The sequence below is a fragment of the Haliotis cracherodii genome, unplaced genomic scaffold (assembly GCF_022045235.1).
Source record: "Haliotis cracherodii isolate W230 unplaced genomic scaffold, xgHalCrac1.p SCAF_5, whole genome shotgun sequence".
Classification (NCBI taxonomy): Eukaryota; Metazoa; Mollusca; class Gastropoda; order Lepetellida; family Haliotidae; genus Haliotis; species Haliotis cracherodii.
This window is the reverse complement of record NW_027266308.1, coordinates 8,137,231-8,157,505: the sequence shown is the minus strand read 5'-3', so window position 1 is coordinate 8,157,505 and position 20,275 is coordinate 8,137,231. Positions and strand designations below refer to the sequence as shown.

At 41.8% G+C, this 20,275-nt stretch overlaps 1 protein-coding gene across 1 annotated transcript; it reads left to right on the top strand.

The window, feature by feature from the left end:
- The first annotated feature begins 8,980 nt into the window (after positions 1-8,980).
- LOC139444072 (arginase-1-like) lies at positions 8,981-19,563 on the top strand. The gene is made up of 9 exons (XM_071224981.1): positions 8,981-9,055; positions 11,086-11,158; positions 13,108-13,214; positions 14,242-14,507; positions 15,096-15,152; positions 15,298-15,402; positions 17,307-17,383; positions 18,570-18,629; positions 19,403-19,563. The coding sequence occupies exons 1-9, from the start codon at positions 8,981-8,983 to the stop codon at positions 19,561-19,563; spliced, it is 981 nt and encodes a 326-aa protein (XP_071081082.1).
- Positions 19,564-20,275: the final 712 nt, after the last annotated feature.

Below are 20,275 nucleotides of genomic sequence, written 5' to 3'. Positions count from 1 at the left end.
TGATCTCTATTTTCATATATTGATATGATTTCATTTTTATCCTTGGCTGCTCTGTTTATATACGTTCGAGCAGCTGTCCATCTCTCATAAATAGAGTTAGTTTGGCCTTCGCTGTTGCATCTCTTGGCTTTAGGAGATCTATGACAGATAGCGGATCTAACTGCAATTCTTGTTTTAACCTAGCCCGGGCTGGGGCATGTTCTTGACATTCTAGTAACACTTGGTCAATGGTTTCAGCCTGATTGCAAGATTAACAAACCTTGTCATAGTGCTTTTTGTGACCAAGTCTGAGGCGTGAGATAGCAATTTCAATTTTCCTTTCATTTGAGTATGAGTTTGGCTTTGTATGAATTTTGTATAGCCATCTGCCGATCTTACTTGCGTCCCATTGGGCTTGCCATCTTTCTGCTATGGAGGCTTTGATTTTGCTTTTTATCTCTAGTTTACTAAAGGGAATAGGCTATATACCCGCTTTGTCTAGAGCTAGCTTCGCCAGTGAGTCTGCCTTTTCATTCCCATGAATATCTTTGTGAGAGGGGATCCAACACAGCTCCACCTGTTGCCCTTGGTCCGATAGTTTTGTATATTCGTATAGAATATTGTTGACTGTGTTTGGCCTGGAGTTTGAGTTTCTCCCACTGATGGCCTGAAGTGCACTTAGCGAGTCTGATAAGACGACTGCCTTTGCTTCCGGAAGTTCCGGTATGAGTTTGAGTGCATGATGAATTGCCTCCAATTCAGCCGTGAATACTGACTGACCATCAGGCAAGCGAACTGAATGAGCTTGGGGTTTGGAGCTGTGGATATGGATCCCGTAACCAGCACTGTTGTTGATAGGATTCTTGGATCCATCAGTGTATATATGGGCCCAGCTGTCCCAGGTAGTTTGAATTTTAGTGATAGCTACTGATCGTAGTAGGGTTGGGTTTTCATTTTTAGCGACTTCTGATGTTAAAGCAGTGTCAACTTTGTCCAGGGAGGGTGTAACCCTTTGTAGTGACTTTCTGGAGGCTGAATGTCATCGCTATTGTGACTTCGAATGAGTTCACATACTAATATCCCAGATGGCTTTAGTGAGGGATTTTTTCGATCTAGGGCTTCATCTCGAGTGTTTTTGTCTTGCCATATCTCTTTAACCAAAGGGTTTGATGTTCGTCCCCAGAACGATAATATTGCCTGCTCTCTTCTTAGTTTCAATGGGAGTTCTCCCGTTTCTACGTGTAGTGCTTCTAGTGAGGTGCCTGTTGCTGTTTAAAAAAAACAAAAAACTTTCCTTTAAGTCCCCTAATCTCCTAAAGCTCTACCCCTTTCATTTCTACTACCTCTACCCCAGACCTTAATGTCTCCTTTAGGTGAGTTCATAATGCCAGACAGGTAAATGCCGCGTGTTGTTTTAACTAATTGTAGGGGAACTGGGTTGTAGGGGAAATGGGATGTAGGGGTTTTGGGAGATAACCTTAGTGATACATGTGTGTGTGTGTGTGTGTGTGTGTGTGTGTGTGTGTGTGTGTGTGTGTGTGTGTGTGTGAGCTTGGACTGATGCCAATTTATAGTGCTAGCTCACTTCGGTGAATCTGAAGATTGTGACAAGTTCAAATTTTGAAGCTATTGTCATCACTCCGGTTTGAAATCCGGTTTGTAAAGGTTTGTAAAGTGTCATGCAGATTTCGGTCGTCTGCAGGATTTGCAAAGCATGTGCACCGCTAGCTCGTTGTCAACAGATATTTTCTTAATCTCTTCATGTTTTTAATCAAGTCGCTCTCGTGATTTGATGCACTTCGCAATGTAAGACTCGTTTTGTAACAATATAGATCTTGATTATCGATCAGATCGCCTTGACTGGGCGCCACCGTTTTCTTCGAAGCAAATGCAAGTGATACGAGAGCTGGAATCTGACTGGTCCATAGGAGAGGCATAGAAGGGACATAACTCGTAATAGCCACTGTTGGCGCTTCGATCGAGCCCAGGAATTCCAGCCTAGTTCGGCAAGGGTTGAAACTGGACTTTTAAAGTCAGTTAACTCCCTTGCCTCGGAAAGATGACCAATTGTAGGCCTACACAATTACTGAATAAAGAATTAGAGAGTAAGATATTCTGTAACGGCCGAACAGTAGATGTACAGATGAACTGTCTGTGTATTTATCGTTCACTATATACCACCCGATTACTGTTACTATATGGTTTAAACATATTTATATTTCAACAGAAATCTGGATCGGTAAACAAGCCAAACTTGCTTATGTAAATATCACTCCAGGTAATAACTTCACAACAGCTGGTTATATATAGATAGTGCTAAACATAAACATACTAAATGCACAAATGAAATACATGAAGCCAATACATTGATGCAAGTGGTGTCTGTGAAATAACATAATGCAGGTTTCCTTTACTACATGCATAAAATTAAGCTACTCAAATATTTTGCTTTTGACAAGGAACTGAAGAATAGTCATGTTTGTAGAACTGCTGACTGAACTACTGCCATGTAATATCGTTTTTAAATCATACCCATGTGTGTAGAAATACATAGTGTTTCTGATATTATCGTATTTTTGCCAGGTATGGAAAAAGTGAATTGCATCTTCAAAGCGATATCCACATGTGCAGTCTGGTATGTCTGATACATGTCGTCTAAACATATCAGCGTTTAAGTCACTGCAGCCGAGCCTAAGGCGACAGTGGACAATTTGGCATGATCTATGGCCGTATTTTAAGTCAAAGTTACTATATATTCTTAGGGTAGTTTAATTTATATAGAATTGAAAATTGAAAGAACTGTTGTTAATTTTGGTTTGTCTTTAACAAACATTCCCCAAGAACCTAAACAAACAATCTACAAACATAAAGGTCTATATGTCATCTCAACCCCCAGCATGCCCTCTAAACCAAATTCTTACGAAAGACTATGGCATTGCTACCCAAGGCGTCAGGTGCTTCAAAGTAGTCCCAACAGGCAACGTCTACATAATCACCGTAAATCAAAACAACAACACAACAACAAACCCAGAAATAGATGGAATTGATGTAACCTACAACGACCCTAAACCCAGACCCATCCAGGTAGGAGACATAATCCGAGTATCCCCAGAGTGAGTAAGTTGGGTTTAAAGCCGCTTTTAAGTTTTCCAGTTATATCACGGTGTGTCAGCTTGATGTGGGAGGAAAGCCCGAAGTGGCGTTTACCACTTTGGTGAAACCCACGATGACGGGTATGGTGCTGACAAACCTAGAAACATAAACGGAGCGAACCGGGATTCGAACCCACAATCATAGGTTTCTGGCGTGCCCAAGGGACGTAACTCTGCACAGCGAATCGAGGCGCCTTAGACGCCTGTGCCACCCGTGCCCCTAAGTATCCCAAGAGGAATTGGACATAAAACTACAACACTACCCAGTCCCGGCCAACCAAAAAAGAACTTGGATCTGTACTTTACAAAGACATTGTTATCCCATATTCACTACATTTGACCACTTTTTAATGGCAACAACTTTGACTGAAAAAGGAGGGTAGTGTTCGTTCTTGGAACAGACCTTAAAAACCTACAATATTTCTTCACCAAACTCGACACACAGATTGGTCTAGTGGTGAACTGGTGCCTTTTGATAGTTTAGGATTTTTTAAAAATTAAAATTTTGAGTTGCCACAACTTTGAGTCGTACTGAAAATGAGGGTAGTGCTCCTTTCTGGGCAGATTAAACAAAACTTACAATATTTCCTGAACAAGCATGGCACATAGATAGGTCTAGTGTCGAACTGGTGCCTTTTGATAATTTGGGATTTTTAAAACAAATATTTAGTTTCCATGGCAAGTATTTAATATTTAGGGGATAATGGTGAATTTGTCTTCTTGCATATACTGCCATCCTTTTATTTGGTCAAGATGCTGTGAGAAAGTCTGTTCTGTAGATAAATAGTTTTGTTTCTTTTGCTTATTTTTTATACCCTTGTATTGCCTTTTTGATGTAATAATATATTCCGGAAAAAATTCAAGGGAGCTACAGAGCCATTTTAACACCTATAGTTTGTTTGAACAGTATTTCTGTCAGTCATGTGATGGGCAGGCGAAAGGTAATGAGGGAAAAATTATTACATCAGAGCTACAGATAAGCAGCGTATTTGTGTAAAATACCCCCAAAATTATTTAAAACCCAATTACTTTCAATTAACTTGTGTACAGAAAGGCATGCATTAAATGAAAAGCTCAAATTATTAAAACAGCTCGCGTAAATGCCCAATGAAGCTTTTTCAGCATGCGTACAAAGGACTTAATTTCTGAAACACAATTACAAGGTAATTTGCTTTCTGAGTCAAACCTATGTATTTAGTACATTATTTCATATTTTTTGAAATCTTAAAATGTTCGCTAATTTTGGGAAAGACCCAATAGAGTGATGAATAGATGAGTGAAAAAATATTGGTTACCCAATGAAAAATGTACTTACCCAATTAAAACAGAAACTTTAGAGTAAAAACTCAAGTGCTCAAAAAGCTATCTGGAGCTCTGTTACATGAGTCAGTTTAATGGCACCAATACAATGGGCACATCTAGCCTCAATTAGGTTGAATCTGGTAAACTGATTATATGAGCTGACGACATTGCAGCCATATTGAATGTTATTTTGTCCAGGTACTCATGTATCATGGTGTTAATCATTTAACAGGCTGTAATACTATATTTCAATCTCCAATGTGCTATGTTTCAGTGATCATATGTTCCATTTAGTCATGCCATCATCTTTCACCTTTTTTGTTTCCTATGAATCTGTTTGGAAGTGAAGCTATGATTGGTTATATATAGAGAATCTCACAAGAGTGTCTCTTGATATCAAATATATCAACACGAGCTGATAAAAGTGGGAAACTCAGAGGCTTGCCGAGGATTTTTTCCACTTTTATCAACGAGTGTTGATATATTTGACATCAAAAGACACGAGGGTGAGATTTTATTTATTATACAACATCATTCTTCCAACTTTTTTTCAGTTTGTAGACAGTAATAAGCAGTGTCTTAAGTGTAAAAAGTACTGCAAACAGCTTCAGTAGCAGAACCAGTAGTGATGTCATATGATTGTGACGTCATGGCAACAATGACGTCACAATGGTCTGCAAAGCATTGTGATGCAATTTCATTGCAGCGATATCTACAGTGTAGATATCGCTTGATCTCACTCAAGCGATATCTCAAGTGGGAGCCAGTTTTGGATGATAAAAGTGTGTTATCATGCACTCCAACAATGGTATAAAATAGATCTACTGTTTTTTCAGATTTCAGATTCAGCTTATCATGCCATGGTCATACCCATTGCATGCTCCCTTGTATCTAGCTTACAGGTATACTCACACTGTTTTGATAAGGTGAAATGGGGTTTAACGTCGCGTCCAAGATTATTGCGCTTATATAGCGACGTGCATGTACGTGTGTGTGTTTGTGTGGCTGCTTGTACTAGTCCGGACTGATGCCGATTTATAGTGCTAGCTCACTGAGATACCATGCCGCAGTTTAACATGAATACCCCACTCAGACACAGTATACTGACTCCGAGCCGACCAGTCCTTGTTTTAGCCCCTTAATGCCGAGCGCCAGACAGGGTAACAACAAGTGCCATCTTTTAACGTCTTTTGGTATGACGCGGCTGGGGGTCGAACCCCGGACCTTCCGCTCTCCGGGCGGACGCTCTACCACTAGACCATGGAGGCGGTCTTTGCCTGTCAATAAACCGCTAACTTGGTTATGGGGCGCGGTAAAGCATGGCTCCCCAAAACGTACTTACATTTTTAATAAATTCAGGTTTTACACTGACAGATGTTTTTCCCCATTTCAAAAAACATCAGCTGATCACCGCAAGCACATAACACCGGAAATACCATTCAGCAAAACCGAACTGAAGTACGCAATTCAATACAATCATTATACTATCTTGTTTATTAAAACGTGTTCATTGTATATCTGGACATGTGTTTGTAACATATTTTATTAATTTTATTCAAAATTTCATATAAAACTGTTTTCATTTTCGTTAAGCGAAATCGTGTGTGAAGAGATACAGCAACCACGGTCAGATAACCGCATTTGACGCATTGAAACGAGCTTTAGTTGCTAAAGAATGGATACATATATTAAAAATGTCATACTTTGACTCGTTAAACGTCATATTTGTGTCAATTTGGCTAATATATTTCAACATAACATTTTCGAAATAACTGTCGCAGGGAAGTCCCTACGGTGACTGGTCAAATTGTTCGATACGTAAAAATATCCTGCAACAGCAATCACCAGTACCAAAATGCTACGCTTGTGTTTTTTATAATTTTAAATACATATAGAGTAAAAGCTGCAACTAAAGTAACACGATATTGGAATATATTATTCCTGATAAAACAACAATTTCAGATACAATTTCTTCGACCATTGCATAAAAATTCTTTGAGGCTGTATCACTGGTGAAGTACATTAATTATTGCCTGTTGTTTGAACTTTGAATTGTTTTGAAGGAAAGTTAGACAAAGTTCCACTTTGAAGCTTAACAACTTCAGTAGTCTTGTTATTATAAAATAATGTTGACTGTTCCAAAATCATGAAAGGTTCAATCTTGACATCCTTTAAGTCTTGTTTTTGTATCATTGCGAAACGAGATACGTATCGTATCGTGACCAGAATATCGAGATGCGTATCATATCGTGACCTTCCTTCGTTGCAGCCCTATCGTCTACGTAGACTCGTTGACCAATGAAAATCAAAGACATGCTCCTTTGCTGTTAGCTAGTAGTAGCAGTAAATGTTAGTCTCCAGAGACGTAGTGACCGTCTTTGTACCTACTAGTAACAGCTCACAGTTGCTAAGAAATCTGTGCTAGTAGTAGGTAATATTTCCTGGATCAGGCTCAAACAGGATGCTGGTGGAGGAACAGCTAAAAAACAATATACAGTAGCAGTTCCTTTATTTCTCTAAAGCATTTGACATTGTCTGGCACCACGCTCTAATGTAAAACCTAAAAAACAAAGGCATGAAAGGTACAATGGCAAACTTAATCCACGTCTTTCTAGTTGGAGCTGATGGCACCACATCCGACCTATAAGCTAGAAAACGGTCCACCTCAGGACAGCGTACGAAGCCCAGCTCTATTCAATATACTGAGTGAGTGAGTGAGTGGGTAAGTTGGGCTTAACGCCGCTTTGAACAGTATTACAGTTATATCGCGGCGTGTCAGCTTAATGTGGGAGGAAAGGTCTCACACATATACCCACAAGCACGGGTATGGTGCTGACAAACCTAGAAACATAACCGGGATTCGAACCCACAATCATAGGTTTCTGGCGTGCCCAAGGGAGGCAACTGTGCACAGCGAATCGCGGCACCTTAGACGACTGGGCCACCCGTGCCCCCTCAATATAACGATAGGCGACCTCCCGCAGTTAATAGATCTATGTTTGCAGGCGACGGACTCCTCTGGGTCCGCACGAACCAAATCCAAGTAGTAACAAACGCAATTAACTCCGTCGCCGAGTGACCGCCTCCGTGGTCTAGAGGTAGAGCGTCCGCCCGGAGAGCGGAAGGTCCGGGGTTCGATCGGCCGCGTCATACCAAAAGACGTTAAAAGATACTGGTCGGCTCGGAATCAGTATACTGTGTCTGAGTGAGGTATTCATGCTAAACTGCGGCATGGTATCTCAGTGGGCTAGCACTAAAAATCGGCATCAGTCCGGACTTGAACAAGCAGCCACACACACACGTTATATAAGCGCAATAATCTTGGACGCGACGTTAAACCCAATTTGACTTCATCTCACCTCACCGTCGCCGAGTGGTCAGCCAAATAAACTTTCAATTTAAACATATAAAAAAACACAGGCATAGTATTCAAACTCTGCAACTAGCGCCAAATAACCCCCCTAATTTCCATAAATGGACAAAATATAACATTCAACACGCAAGCAAAATTCCTGGGGTTGATCTGCATCTCATTAGGGAAGCACACGTCAATACCTTAAAAGCAGGTGTGCTTAGGACTTAAATATCATGTGATCGAAAAGCGGCTCAAACTGGGGACTAAACAAACAAACAAACAAACCGTACTAAATATCTTCCAAACACTAATCAGGTCAAGCCTTGATTATGGATCTCAAATCTTCCATAATCTAAGAAAATGACGTCGATATGGGTACAGTATGTGACGCCCATTTCTGGTGTCCCGTGCCGTGATATTGCTGGAATATTGCTAAAAGTGGCGTAAAACCATACTCACGCACGTCATAAAAACTAAATTAAACAGTAGAATATAACTACCCAACCGAACACCCCCACACAAGAAACCCAGGCACAGCCATTCGCTGCTCCCAAGGCCCATATTCCTAATATCCCTCTTATTCTTTCCTAATTATTTTCCTCCCTCAACACCCATAACCACCCATGGAAACAATTTTGGGCATCAATTGCAAATTTTTCTTTCAGTTTTATTTATCATCTCATTAATATACTACTGTCTCTCTTGATATGCCCCGAGTGCGAAATTTGATCCACCCGAAGGGCTCGTTAAATCTCCAACAGAAGAAGAAGAACACGACTCTCACGCTCATTTCTGGGAACATATGTTGCCGATGAATTAGCCCCGCCCCTTTGACGCAACAAGTGTTCCCAGCCAATGGGAGAAGACACCTTAGTTACACTGCAGGTATTTAACCAGTTCATTTAAAACTGTCGGCAGCTCCCTTAGTTCTCCTCCCCAACCCCATCAGCATCTATTCCAAATCTCAAAATTCCCAAATTCTATATAAGCAACCCCTAAAGCCCCCTCTTGGGTTGCACATACCACCCTCGCCCCTTTCGGAAACACATTAAATGGCCTGGCCGGGCCCGTGTGCGAAATACGCATCAGTCGGAAAGCGCACGTTAAATCTCCAAAGTAAGTAAGTAAGTAAGTAAGTAACTGTCGGCAGTCAGAGGCTGATTCCAGGAGAATTATTTCAACACCTACAAGTATGACCATGCCTATCTCTACTACAGGTGCAAAAATGAAGATCGGCGTTATCGGAATGCCCTTCTCGAAAGGACAGGTATGTAATATCCATATAGAAGGAAATTTGTTCAATTGCTAGTTGACGTGTTCATTAATAGCTAAAAATAAATATGTGTAATATTGACATCAGGTCCATATTCGTGATATAACGATTAATATATTTTATTGTTATACAATGTGTATATTGTGTGGTCTCTTGTACCCCCGTTGGTGTGGTTGCGTGGAGTCTGAGGACACCTCAATTGAGGTCACGTCAGGTGAACTGTCTGTTCAGTCATTCAGCCGCAAGGCTTCTTAATTCTCGATATTAGTGAGCGAAGGATTCATAAAAGCAGACATGTTAGAGTTTTGTTGTTTTTTTATAAAAAAAATCACAAACATATAGAATTAACTATACTTGAAATAATACCATACATGACAGGCATTTAGAAGTTGGTTGGTTGGTTTGTTGTTTAACGCCGCACTCAGCAATATTCCAGCTATATGACGGCGGTCTGTAAATTATCAAGTCTGGACCAGACAATCCAGTGATTAATATCATGAGCATCGATCCACGCAATTGGGATCGATGACATGCATCAACTAAGTCAGCGAGCCTGACCACCCGATCCCGTTAGTCGCCTCTTACGACAAGCATAGACACCTTTTACGGCATGCATGGGTTGCTGAAGACCTATTCTACAGCGGATCTTCACAGGTCGCAAAAGTTGGAGTACCAAGTTAGGATAAGATATATTGGATGAACAACTTTATAACAATTAGGACGGCGTTTCGTTGTAAGTTCTAACATCATTATCAGAGTACGGTTGACAAGCATTTATATATAAGGCAGTGTTTATACAGTTCGGGGCCCTGTTTCACAAAGCGATCGTAGCGCTAAGACGATCGTAACTCTCATACTTTAACATAGACCTATGACAGTCGTAGAATTACGATCGCTTTGTGGAACAGAGCCCAGTAGATTAGGGCGTGGTTACACCGGAGCGGAGAAGACCATCAATCAACCGTGATCAATGCTATTACATACCCCCTGCGTATCCCCAGCTCATTTATGACCCTATCAGTCATATTTCCTTTTATTTATACTGCTGGCTTCACCTGTTAAGATGTTTACCTTACATCACCCCTTTTGTGTACATATTAGCTTTCTCCACTCCAGTGAAGCTACAGGTTATACAGAGGTTGTTCATCTATATGTTATCCTTATGTCATGTTTTGCATAGACATATCACAATCTCATTAAAATCAGATCTTCGTTCTCGCTACCGCCAAACAAAGATCTGAGGACATCCCATTAGGGGTCACGTCAGAACGACCTTTCATACGACCAATCAGAGCGTCGCTTACAAGATCATGAAAGTGACATTCGGAATGTGAATTCTGATAATGCAAACTCGAAAACTTTAACACTCGGTTTTCCGAACGATAGTTACGGGTTTAACGACTGAATCAATACAATGTAGACCATCTATTAGCCATTCCAGAATGTAATGTAATGTAATCGAGAATTTGTTTCGAAGCCTATTGGCCAATTTGAACTTAGTGCCGTAAAGCACGAGAAAGCTGCCTTCTGATTGGCTAATGTCGACTTCTTGTCAGTCCTTCTATCGGTCGGTCAAAGTTCGCGCAAGGTCGGTCTGACGTGACCCGTAATTTCATGTCCTCAGATCTTTGTTTAGCGGCAGCGAGAACTAAGATCTCATTTTAATGAGATTGAGACATATCATAAACAATGAATACGTTACAGGTAGTGAGGTGGCTCGGTCTCCTTAGACGACTGTAACCCCTGTGCAGAGCTGCATGCCTTAGGCAAGTAGGTTTGTCAGCAGTATATGGTAAACGTGTAAGACCTGCATCACGGGTTTTTGAGACCAGCTGAGAAGAATTGAAACACGTTATCATTTTCTTCGCCCGTGTAGATACATTTAGAGACAATACCATTATGTGAGGCGCGGTGTTTTGTTGTATGCAATCGCAATCGAATATTTAGATATATTGTTGATAACAAAATATAAGTAACGTGATGTAATATGCTGTTTATCTATAATTAAGTGTTTTGTTGTGCAGCCCAAGGCGGGGACGCAGCTTGCCCCGAAGCTGATCCGTCAGGCTGGGATGCTGGAGAAGATGAGGGAAGCAGGTGATGCTTGTTTGTAGATCATCCGTAGGACCCATTACTACTTCACCAACGTGACATCATTTGTTTCTTTATTTATTTATTATTCAAGGAGTGACTGTGTATTTATTTCGGTTCATCAGTGTAGTAGCGGATTCATACAGTTTGCACATCGATTTTTCGATTCATACCTCAATGAAACCCGAAGACATGAAAGTTGTGGAATCGAGGCGAGCGCGGGGTAAAAAAAACAGTCGAGCGAGCCTGCACGTTTGCTGTTTCATTCCTTCTCGGTCTTCTGTCCCATAGGCTTGTATGGACAATGAATATGCATGAATTTCGCTAAATGTCGATACACGTGCATGACGATACACTTTTATGCTGAGTCACCACTGCGCCGGAGTGTGAGATTCACCGAAAGTTAGTAGTAATAAAAGTAGTCCGCTTCGGTGGGCGTGGCTTAATCTTTTACATTTATTAGAAAATGAATGCTATAACACGTGACCAATTCAGCTAATCAGAATGCAGGAAATTCAATGAACCCAAAGAAAATTTCATTATTTCACAATGAATACACATGTATTTTAATGTGTCTCATGAGCCTAATAAGGCTGGATATACAAACTTTTGTTTTGAACGCTTATTATGTCAAATGTCTTTACCATGACGGCTTGTGCATGTAATACACACATAAACATCTCTTTAGGGCTCTAGAAGTTTTCACATCCACCTTAAATATCGGGTACCCATTCCGTGAATGGCACATTTGAACTTAGTCACTTGCCCAGGGTGACACCACAAGTTTTGACACTTGTGTTTCGGGTGTATGTACGTATTCGTGTTTCCACCATCTGGTCATCTACCATCGCACGAGTGGGTTGTTTGGAGTGCCCAGTGCCCAGGGTGTATGTACAGTACACTAGGGGTAGTGACAACACTGTAAAGACCTGTAAACATTGTTGGTCCCAAGGCTGAATAACAACCCGGGCACTGACGGGATACGATATCGGCATCTGGCGCTTTTGACCGATTCATACCAACAATACATCTTCCTGGCACCGATTCATACCAACAATACATCTTCCTGGTCCCGTTTCATACCAACAATACATCTTCCTGGCCCCGTTTCATACCAACAATACATCTTCCTGGCCCCGTTTCATACCAACAATACATCTTCCTGGTCCCGTTTCATACCAACAATACATCTTCCTGGCCCCGTTTCATACCAACAATACATCTTCCTGCACCGATTCATACCAACAATATATCTTCCTATAGCACCGATTCATACCAACAATACATCTTCCTGCACCGATTCATACCAACAATACATCTTCCTGGCACCGATTCATACCAACAATACATCTTCCTGCACCGATTCATACCAACAATACATCTTCCTGCACCGATTCATACCAACAATACATCTTCCTGGCACCGATTCATACCAACAATACATCTTCCTGGCACCGATTCATACCAACAATACATCTTCCTGGCACCGATTCATACCAACAATACATCTTCCTGGCACCGATTCATACCAACAATACATCTTCCTGGCACCGATTCATACCAACAATACATCTTCCAGGCACCGAGTGGTAAACGCCAGTGATCTGCATCACTTCGAGCTTTGCTCCTTAAATAAGCTGACAAGCCGTGTAAAAAATAACGTTCAAAGCGCCGTAAACCCCAACTCACTCACACATTCAAGAATTAATAAAGCCAATGACCAAATGGGTGTGAAACGTTCATCACGTCACATGTACCCGATTATCAGATCAGATCTGCAGTGCGGGAATATTGCTGGGTGCGGCGTAAAATATCATGCAAACAAAACAGACAAACCTAACCAGTCTCTCTCTTTCATTCAAGTTCGTCTGCACAATACTGTCTTTTGCACTCTTTAGTTATCTGGTTAACGGTCACCTGTTTTGCGAGTTATTTTCCTCACGACGCTGTTGCAGGGAACGACGTGATAGATCACGGAGATCTGGCAGTGGTTGACATCGCCTCTGACGAACCAATCAAAAACGTTTCAAGACCCAAAAACGTAGGAGCAGCCAACAAGCTGGTATGTATTCCAAAATTAATAGTTTGTTATAATGGCATTACATTTTTATAAACCCAAACCGATACAATTGTTAAAAAAATAAACACTTCATCTATACACAGTGTTAGTATCCTGTGTCGTAACGCCAGTCAGCAAACGTTTAGATTTGTCTCGGCCACCTGTCTTACAACTGAATCTGTGCCAGACAAACCAATGATTGATTTCACAATCACCGAACCTGACCATCCAATACATTTAGTACCCTCATGCAGTAATCTGTGCCCGACAAGCGCCATTTTTCTCTCAAGTCTACGTATTTTACATCTCGTTCTCAACCGAGAGCATACGAATGTCATGTGCTGTATAATGCAGTACACATACTGGTTTCAGGCAGTATTTACGCTGCGTAACATTCATGTTCAGATGCGTTTGTTTTCTGATACCATCGTGCGGAACTAAATAACAAATGAAATTTTGGGTGATATTAGTCCTGTATCTAAAGAGCTCTGAGGAAAACGAGTGCTCGGGTAGCCCAGTATTTAAAGCGTTCGATCGTCACGCCGAAGACCTGGGTTCGATTACCCCACATGGGTACAATGTGTGAAGCCCATTTCTGGTGTTCCCAGCCGTGGTATTGCTGGAATATTGCTAAAAGTGGCGTTAAACCATACTTCAAACAGGCGTGAAGATTCCGGGGTAGAATAGGTCTTCAGCAACCCATGCTTGCCGTAATAAGGCGTCTATGCTTGTCGTAAGAGGCGACTAACGGGATCGGGTGGTCAGGCTCGCTGACTTAGTTGATACATGTTATCGATCACAATTGTGTGGATCGATGCTCATGATTTCAGTCACAGGATTGTCTGGTCCAGACTCGATTATTTTACAGACCGCCGTCTTATAGCTGTGATATTGCTAAGTGCGGCGATAAACAACAAACAAACACACAACAAAGCATCTGTGATGGTAGCATGGGGAACAAGTTGGCTTTTTGTGGTAATATCTTTGATTTTATGTTAATGTTGCAACCTTCATCATCCTCATCCTTCAGCTGTGTGAGACTGTGGAGAAGGTCGTGCGACAGAAGCAGGGATGTCTGGTACTGGGCGGGGATCACAGCATCGCCATGGGTTCTATTCAGGGCCACATACAGGCGGAGCCGGACCTCGTGGTGCTATGGGTGGACGCCCATGCCGACATCAACACCCCCCTCACGTCTCCTAGCGGCAACGTGCACGGCATGCCTCTCTCCTTCATCGTGAAGGAACTGGAGCCATACATGCCCACTATCCCTGGATTCGAGTGGGCCAAGCCGTGGTGAGTGGAGGACGGTATTTGTATGTTCAGCTTGGTAGACTATCACCGCAGTACTGAACTTACTTTCCTATATGTTAGGATCGCCTGCAGAAGTTGAATACCAATAGAATTAGATTTGTTTGTTTGTTGTTTGACGCCGCAATCAGCAAAAATCCGGGTATGTGGGGTCGGTCTATGAGTAATTGAGTCTAGACCAGACAATCTAGTTCACTCGTCACGCCCAAGACCCGGGTTCGATTCCCGACATGGGTACCATGTGTGAAGCTCATTTCTGGTGTCCCCCGCCGTGATATTGATGGAATATTGCTGAAAGCGGCGTAAAACCATACTCACTCATTCACTGTAGATTTAAACATACGTTTCCACAAGAAAGGGTGCTACGCCAGCAAGATATAGTATATCAATGTGGTAATACGTTTTGATCATGCTGCATTTTGCAGAGGTGTGCATGTATTACGATACCAGTATAAAATGGTTGGCAATATATCCTAATGCTTTTCACAATTATTTTCAATTCAGATAACATTTACACACTTCGCTGAATACTTACGAATTATGAAATGATATAAAACCCTACATACTTTTCAGTTTGGCAGCTAAAGACATAGCGTACATCGGTCTACGCGACGTGGACGGTGGAGAGAAGTGAGTTTTTAGACGACTGGCCGGGCCACCCGTGCCCCCCGCATTGTCCGAACTTCAATATGTAAACACAATATAATACAATTGTTTTTACAAATGGGCCAGTTATGATGTGTTTCGTTATGAAATCGATTGGTGTGTATTTCAGGGCGATAATTGACAAGTTGGGTATACACAGTTTCTCCATGCATGAGGTTGACAAGTTCGGCGTGGCAGCTGTTGTTGAGAGAGCGTTGAAGGCAATGGATCCAAGGTAAGAAGGCATCACCAGTTGTAGAATTCATGATAAGTGACCAGTGCAGGGAGCGAACTATAAGTTTCATTTTCTTGAAAGGTTTGTTTGATTGTTTGTTGTTTAACGCCGCACTCAGCAATATCCCGGCTATATGACGGCGGTCTGTAAATAATCGAGTCTGGACCAGACAATCCAGAGATTGACATCATGAGCATCGATCCACGTAATTGGGATACGATGACATGCATCAACCAAATCAGCGAGCCTGGCCACCCGATCCCGTTAGTTGTACCTTACGTCAAGCATGGATTGTTGAAGATCAATTCTAAACCGGATCTTCAGGTTTGGAAATAAGGTTCTTAGTTTACAGACTGACCATTAACAACTGAAGATACATAATCTTTTATATTGAAGAAGATATGTTTACAAGCATAAATTTCTTAATGCCAAATCCATCTCCTGGTTCAGGAGAATCTGTATATTAGATAAAAGTTGTGTTTTATATGCTCTAAATTCTTATCGGGACACGGATGGCTATGTTTCTAGCACAGTGACCTGCATCACTTCGGGCTTTCCTCCCACATTAAGCTGACATGCCGTGAAATACTGTCTACAGCGGCGTTAAACCCAGCTCACTCACTCTATATGCATATCACTCAATCAATTTCTATGGCATGTGTTTTCCCTTGTCCTAATGTCGCATCACATGCATCTTCCCGAGGCAAGAGAGTTAACTGACTATAAAAGTCCAGTTTCCACCCTTTGCGAACTAGGCTGGTATTATGGAGTTACGTTTTGTCCGGGCTTACGAGTCTATGCATAGTCCAATCAAAATCGCGCACCGAAATCGAAATCCGGTTCGTAAACTGTTGTGCAGATTTCGATCGATTGCAGGATTTGCAAAGCATGTGCATAGCCAATTCGTTGTCAGCAGATATTTTCCAAATCCGTTCATGTTTTTAATCAAGGTGCTCACGTGATTTGATGCATTTCGCGATGTTAGACCCGTTTTATCACAATATAGATCTTGATTATCAATCAGATCGTCCTGACTGGGCGCCCTCTTTTTGTGTGAAGCAAACGCAAGTGATACGAGAGGTGGAATCTGATTGGTCCATAGGAGAGGCTTAGAAGGGACATAATTGGTAATAGCCACTGGGGGCGCAACGGTCGAGCCCAGTTATTCAAGCCTAGTTCGGCAAGGGTGGAAACTGGACTTTTAAAGTCAGTTAACTCTCTTGCCTCGTGAAGATGCATCACATGTTGTTCAGCTAATTGCTCGGTCCATTATGAATATACACACTCATTGACGTGGCCCGTGGGTACAGGAACGTATTCACTGAGACCATGCGTACGGTGCAGATTACCAGTGGAAGTCCCCGTGGGGTAGAATGTGTCCCAAGCACCCCATTGCTGGTCGTATAAGGAGCCACCGAATTTGGCTACCCGTGAAGATCCGGGTCAGAATTGATCTTCAGCAACCCATACTTGTCGTAAGAGTTGACTAACGGGATCAGATTGTCAGGCTCGCTGAATTGGTTGATGCATGTCATCGTATCCCTATTGGGTAAATCGAAGCTCACGCTGTGCAAACAAACATACAAACAAACAAACCAGAACGATGCGTTGTAGCCATTACCAATGACTATTCATGGGCGGATACAGAGGGGGTGGGGGGGTGGGGGGGGGGGGGGGGGGGGGGGGGGGGTGGGGGGGTGGGTGGGGATGGGGGGGTGCGCACCCCCCCTTTTTATTCAGAGAGAAATCTTTATTTCTGTATAAATTACCACCAAAGACAATAAATAGATCTTAATTGTGCACCCCCCCCCCCTTTTAAAAAAAGCTGTATCCGCCCATGCTATTAACACTTAGCATGGCCAGAGAGTGTCTGACCAGAGTGTATGTCTGAATTGATGTTTCAGTGGGATTCGCCCAATCCACGTGAGCTTTGATGTCGACGCCATGGACCCCGACATCATCCCTTCCACGGGGACAGCAGGTTAGTCGCCAAGCTATTGGCACTAGCTCCAATATGATTGAGTAGAATACCGTATCTTGTGAAATCCTATGTATCTTGCCAAGTTTGAAGTATTTTACGAAGTTTAACACAGTTTACACGGGTCTTTCGTAGTTTTAAGTATCCTGCCCACCTTAACGTATCTTGACGAGTTTATCGTATCTTGACCAGTTTAACGTTTCTTGACCAGTTTAAAGTGTGAAGCGCATTTGTTGTCAAATATAAACGAATCTGGCGAAATTCCCAATAATTAAAGGGTTTTTTTTCTGATGCTGATGCAATAAATCAACATTTCTGTCCATGTGGCCCATACTATAATTACATCAATATATTTGTTACGTGATTTTAAATTTTGTCTTAAAGAAAATACATGTTTTAAGTAACATTTGTCAAATTTCACAAGCTTACTAAAGTACACTTGCAGCAATGTACATTTGATAACCAAGGGAGATAAGTCAGTCTTAATTTATTGCATACAAACAATACATGATATTCATCTTCAAATCAAAATCGGTCACAAAAAGAGCAAACACACATAGCATTTTTTTATAACAAGTTAATCTTGAAATCATGAAGTAATATCCTAAATTTTCAATAGCATCATACAGTAAAGTACGGTTATAACGAATTCAAAGGGACTACTAATTTTAGTTCGTTATAACCGTAGTTCGTTATAAACATATATACAGCATAACTACAGCAAACAGTCGGGACCAAAAAGTAACTTCGTTATATCCGTTAGTTCGTTATAAGCGTGTTCGTTATAACCGTAGTTTACTGTATTAATGATTAATCAGAAATAAATAATTGCCACATAAAATTCTGGTCCAAGTAATTGGAACCAAGACCATTTGCCTATCCAGAACCGCACCTTCCCTTTTCAGGGCGGCCGGGTAGCCTAGTGGTTAAAGCGTTCGCTCGTAACGCCAAAGACCCGGGTTCGATTCCCGACATGGGTACAATGTGCGAACCCATTTCTGGTGTCACCTGTCATGATATTGCTGGAAGTAAAAGCGACGCAAAACCAGACTCACTCACTCTTCCCTTCACCGTCGTTCTCTTCTGTCAGTTCTTTCGTGGTCATCTTCGTATTCGTAATCAAACTTTATTTATGCCCTGCCCCCCCCCCCCCCCCAGCAGATTCCATTATGTCATGTATGTGTTACAGTCCCCGGCGGTCTGTCCCTGAGAGAGGCGTACTACATAGCTGAGGAGGTGGCCGCTACAGGTGAGATAGAATACCGTTATGAACAACATACGTGTCTTATCCCGTTACGATACTATCCGTATACATAAAAACCTCGATATTCCGGATCCGGTTAAACCGGAATCCTCGCTTCTCAAAACATAATTTTGGGGACGCTGGTCGAAATGTAACTTACCCGATATTACAAATTACCCAAGCTAATCCTGACATTTGTTAATCCGGAATGTTTTGTTCAGGAGGTGAATTCCGGATTTACGGGGTTTTACAGTATTGAAAGTTACCGTGTTAATGATAGTTTATTCTCTTTCATTTTACCAGCTGTAATGTAACTGAAATACCGTATTCGTCGTAATATACGCCCCGTGAGCTTAGAAAATGGACAGGGGCGGTCGGGAAGCCTAGACCTTGTGGTTTAAAGCGTTCGCTTGTCACGTCGAAGACCCGGGTTCGATTCCCGACATGGGTACAATGTGTGTACCCCGCCGTGATATTGCTGGAATATTGCTAAAGGCGGCCTAAAACCATACTCACTCACTCACTAGAAAACGGACAACGGGTTTGTTTATTTTGTCTGGTCCAGACCCGATTATTTACAGACCGCCGTCATATAGCTGGAATATTGCTGAGTGCGGCGTAAAACAACAAACAAACAAACCTTCGTGTTTGCACGTCATTCAAGTCTGACCAAATATGCTGCCAATGATTATTTTCATGGCCGTTTCGCACTTTTAACGAAAACAAAATAGTTCAGGTTTGCTGTTTGTGGTTGAATGTGTAACTTGCCCGTGTTACAGGTCGTCTTAGTGTCCTTGACTGTGTGGAAGTTAATGCGTTGCTTGGCAGCAAAGAAGAACAGCAAAGAACCGTCAAGAACACAGTTGAAGTCATGTCCCGTTTCTATGGCAGCAAGAGATGTGGTAATATTCCCCGTGGGTACACCCTACCAGAGCCTTGAGGAAGTCTGCTCCACATCATCAAAGACTCTGTCATTCAAGAACATATATCCTCTGTGTTCACACCACAATATGGAAACCACGTCTGACACTGGAGCAACTCCTTCCCAGTGCGTGACACCTTCGTTACACTCTAGGTAACATCGTTGCCGTCAGTGTTGAAGTGACCATTACAAGAATCTTGAAATTTGTCCTCTAACCCCAAATGTAGGTTATATTTTTGGTTATGTCTTTGGGTGAGTGAGTGAGTGAGTTATGGGTTTATAGTCACATCAGCAATATTTCAGCCATATCGTGACTAAATCAAGTTATATATTCATGAAACACAAAACTGAACTATAAAACCTGTCGACAAAGGACAGTCAAATAACTAGATTATCACAGACCTATATTTAAAACTAGCATGTCATTATAAAATTTGAACTATTCATTACAATACAAATAAAAATGGGTTATAGATCACCAACAACCCAAGGTAGGTCACCATACTAGTAACCATGGGGACTTACGGTACTTCTGCTACCTAGATGGTACTCCAGCAGGATTTACACCATCCCTCTGGCTACTTGTGATTGTTTGAAGGTTAAGCCAACAATTAAAATTACAAGTAAACTACGATTAAAACTATGGTAGAAATAAACGTACTTTGAATGATGTGGTCTATGTCTTTGGGAAAGCCACCATAGTGAATTTTGAAAAAGTTTAGGATTGTCC

Coding starts and splice junctions, on each gene's coding strand:
- LOC139444072 (XM_071224981.1), top strand. CDS start 8,981: ATGACCATGCCTATCTCTACTACAGGTGCAAAAATGAAGATCGGCGTT. Junction 15,153..15,297: donor GACGTGGACGGTGGAGAGAA/GTGAGTTTTTAG, acceptor TGTGTATTTCAG/GGCGATAATTGACAAGTTGG. Junction 17,384..18,569: donor CCCTTCCACGGGGACAGCAG/GTTAGTCGCCAA, acceptor TATGTGTTACAG/TCCCCGGCGGTCTGTCCCTG.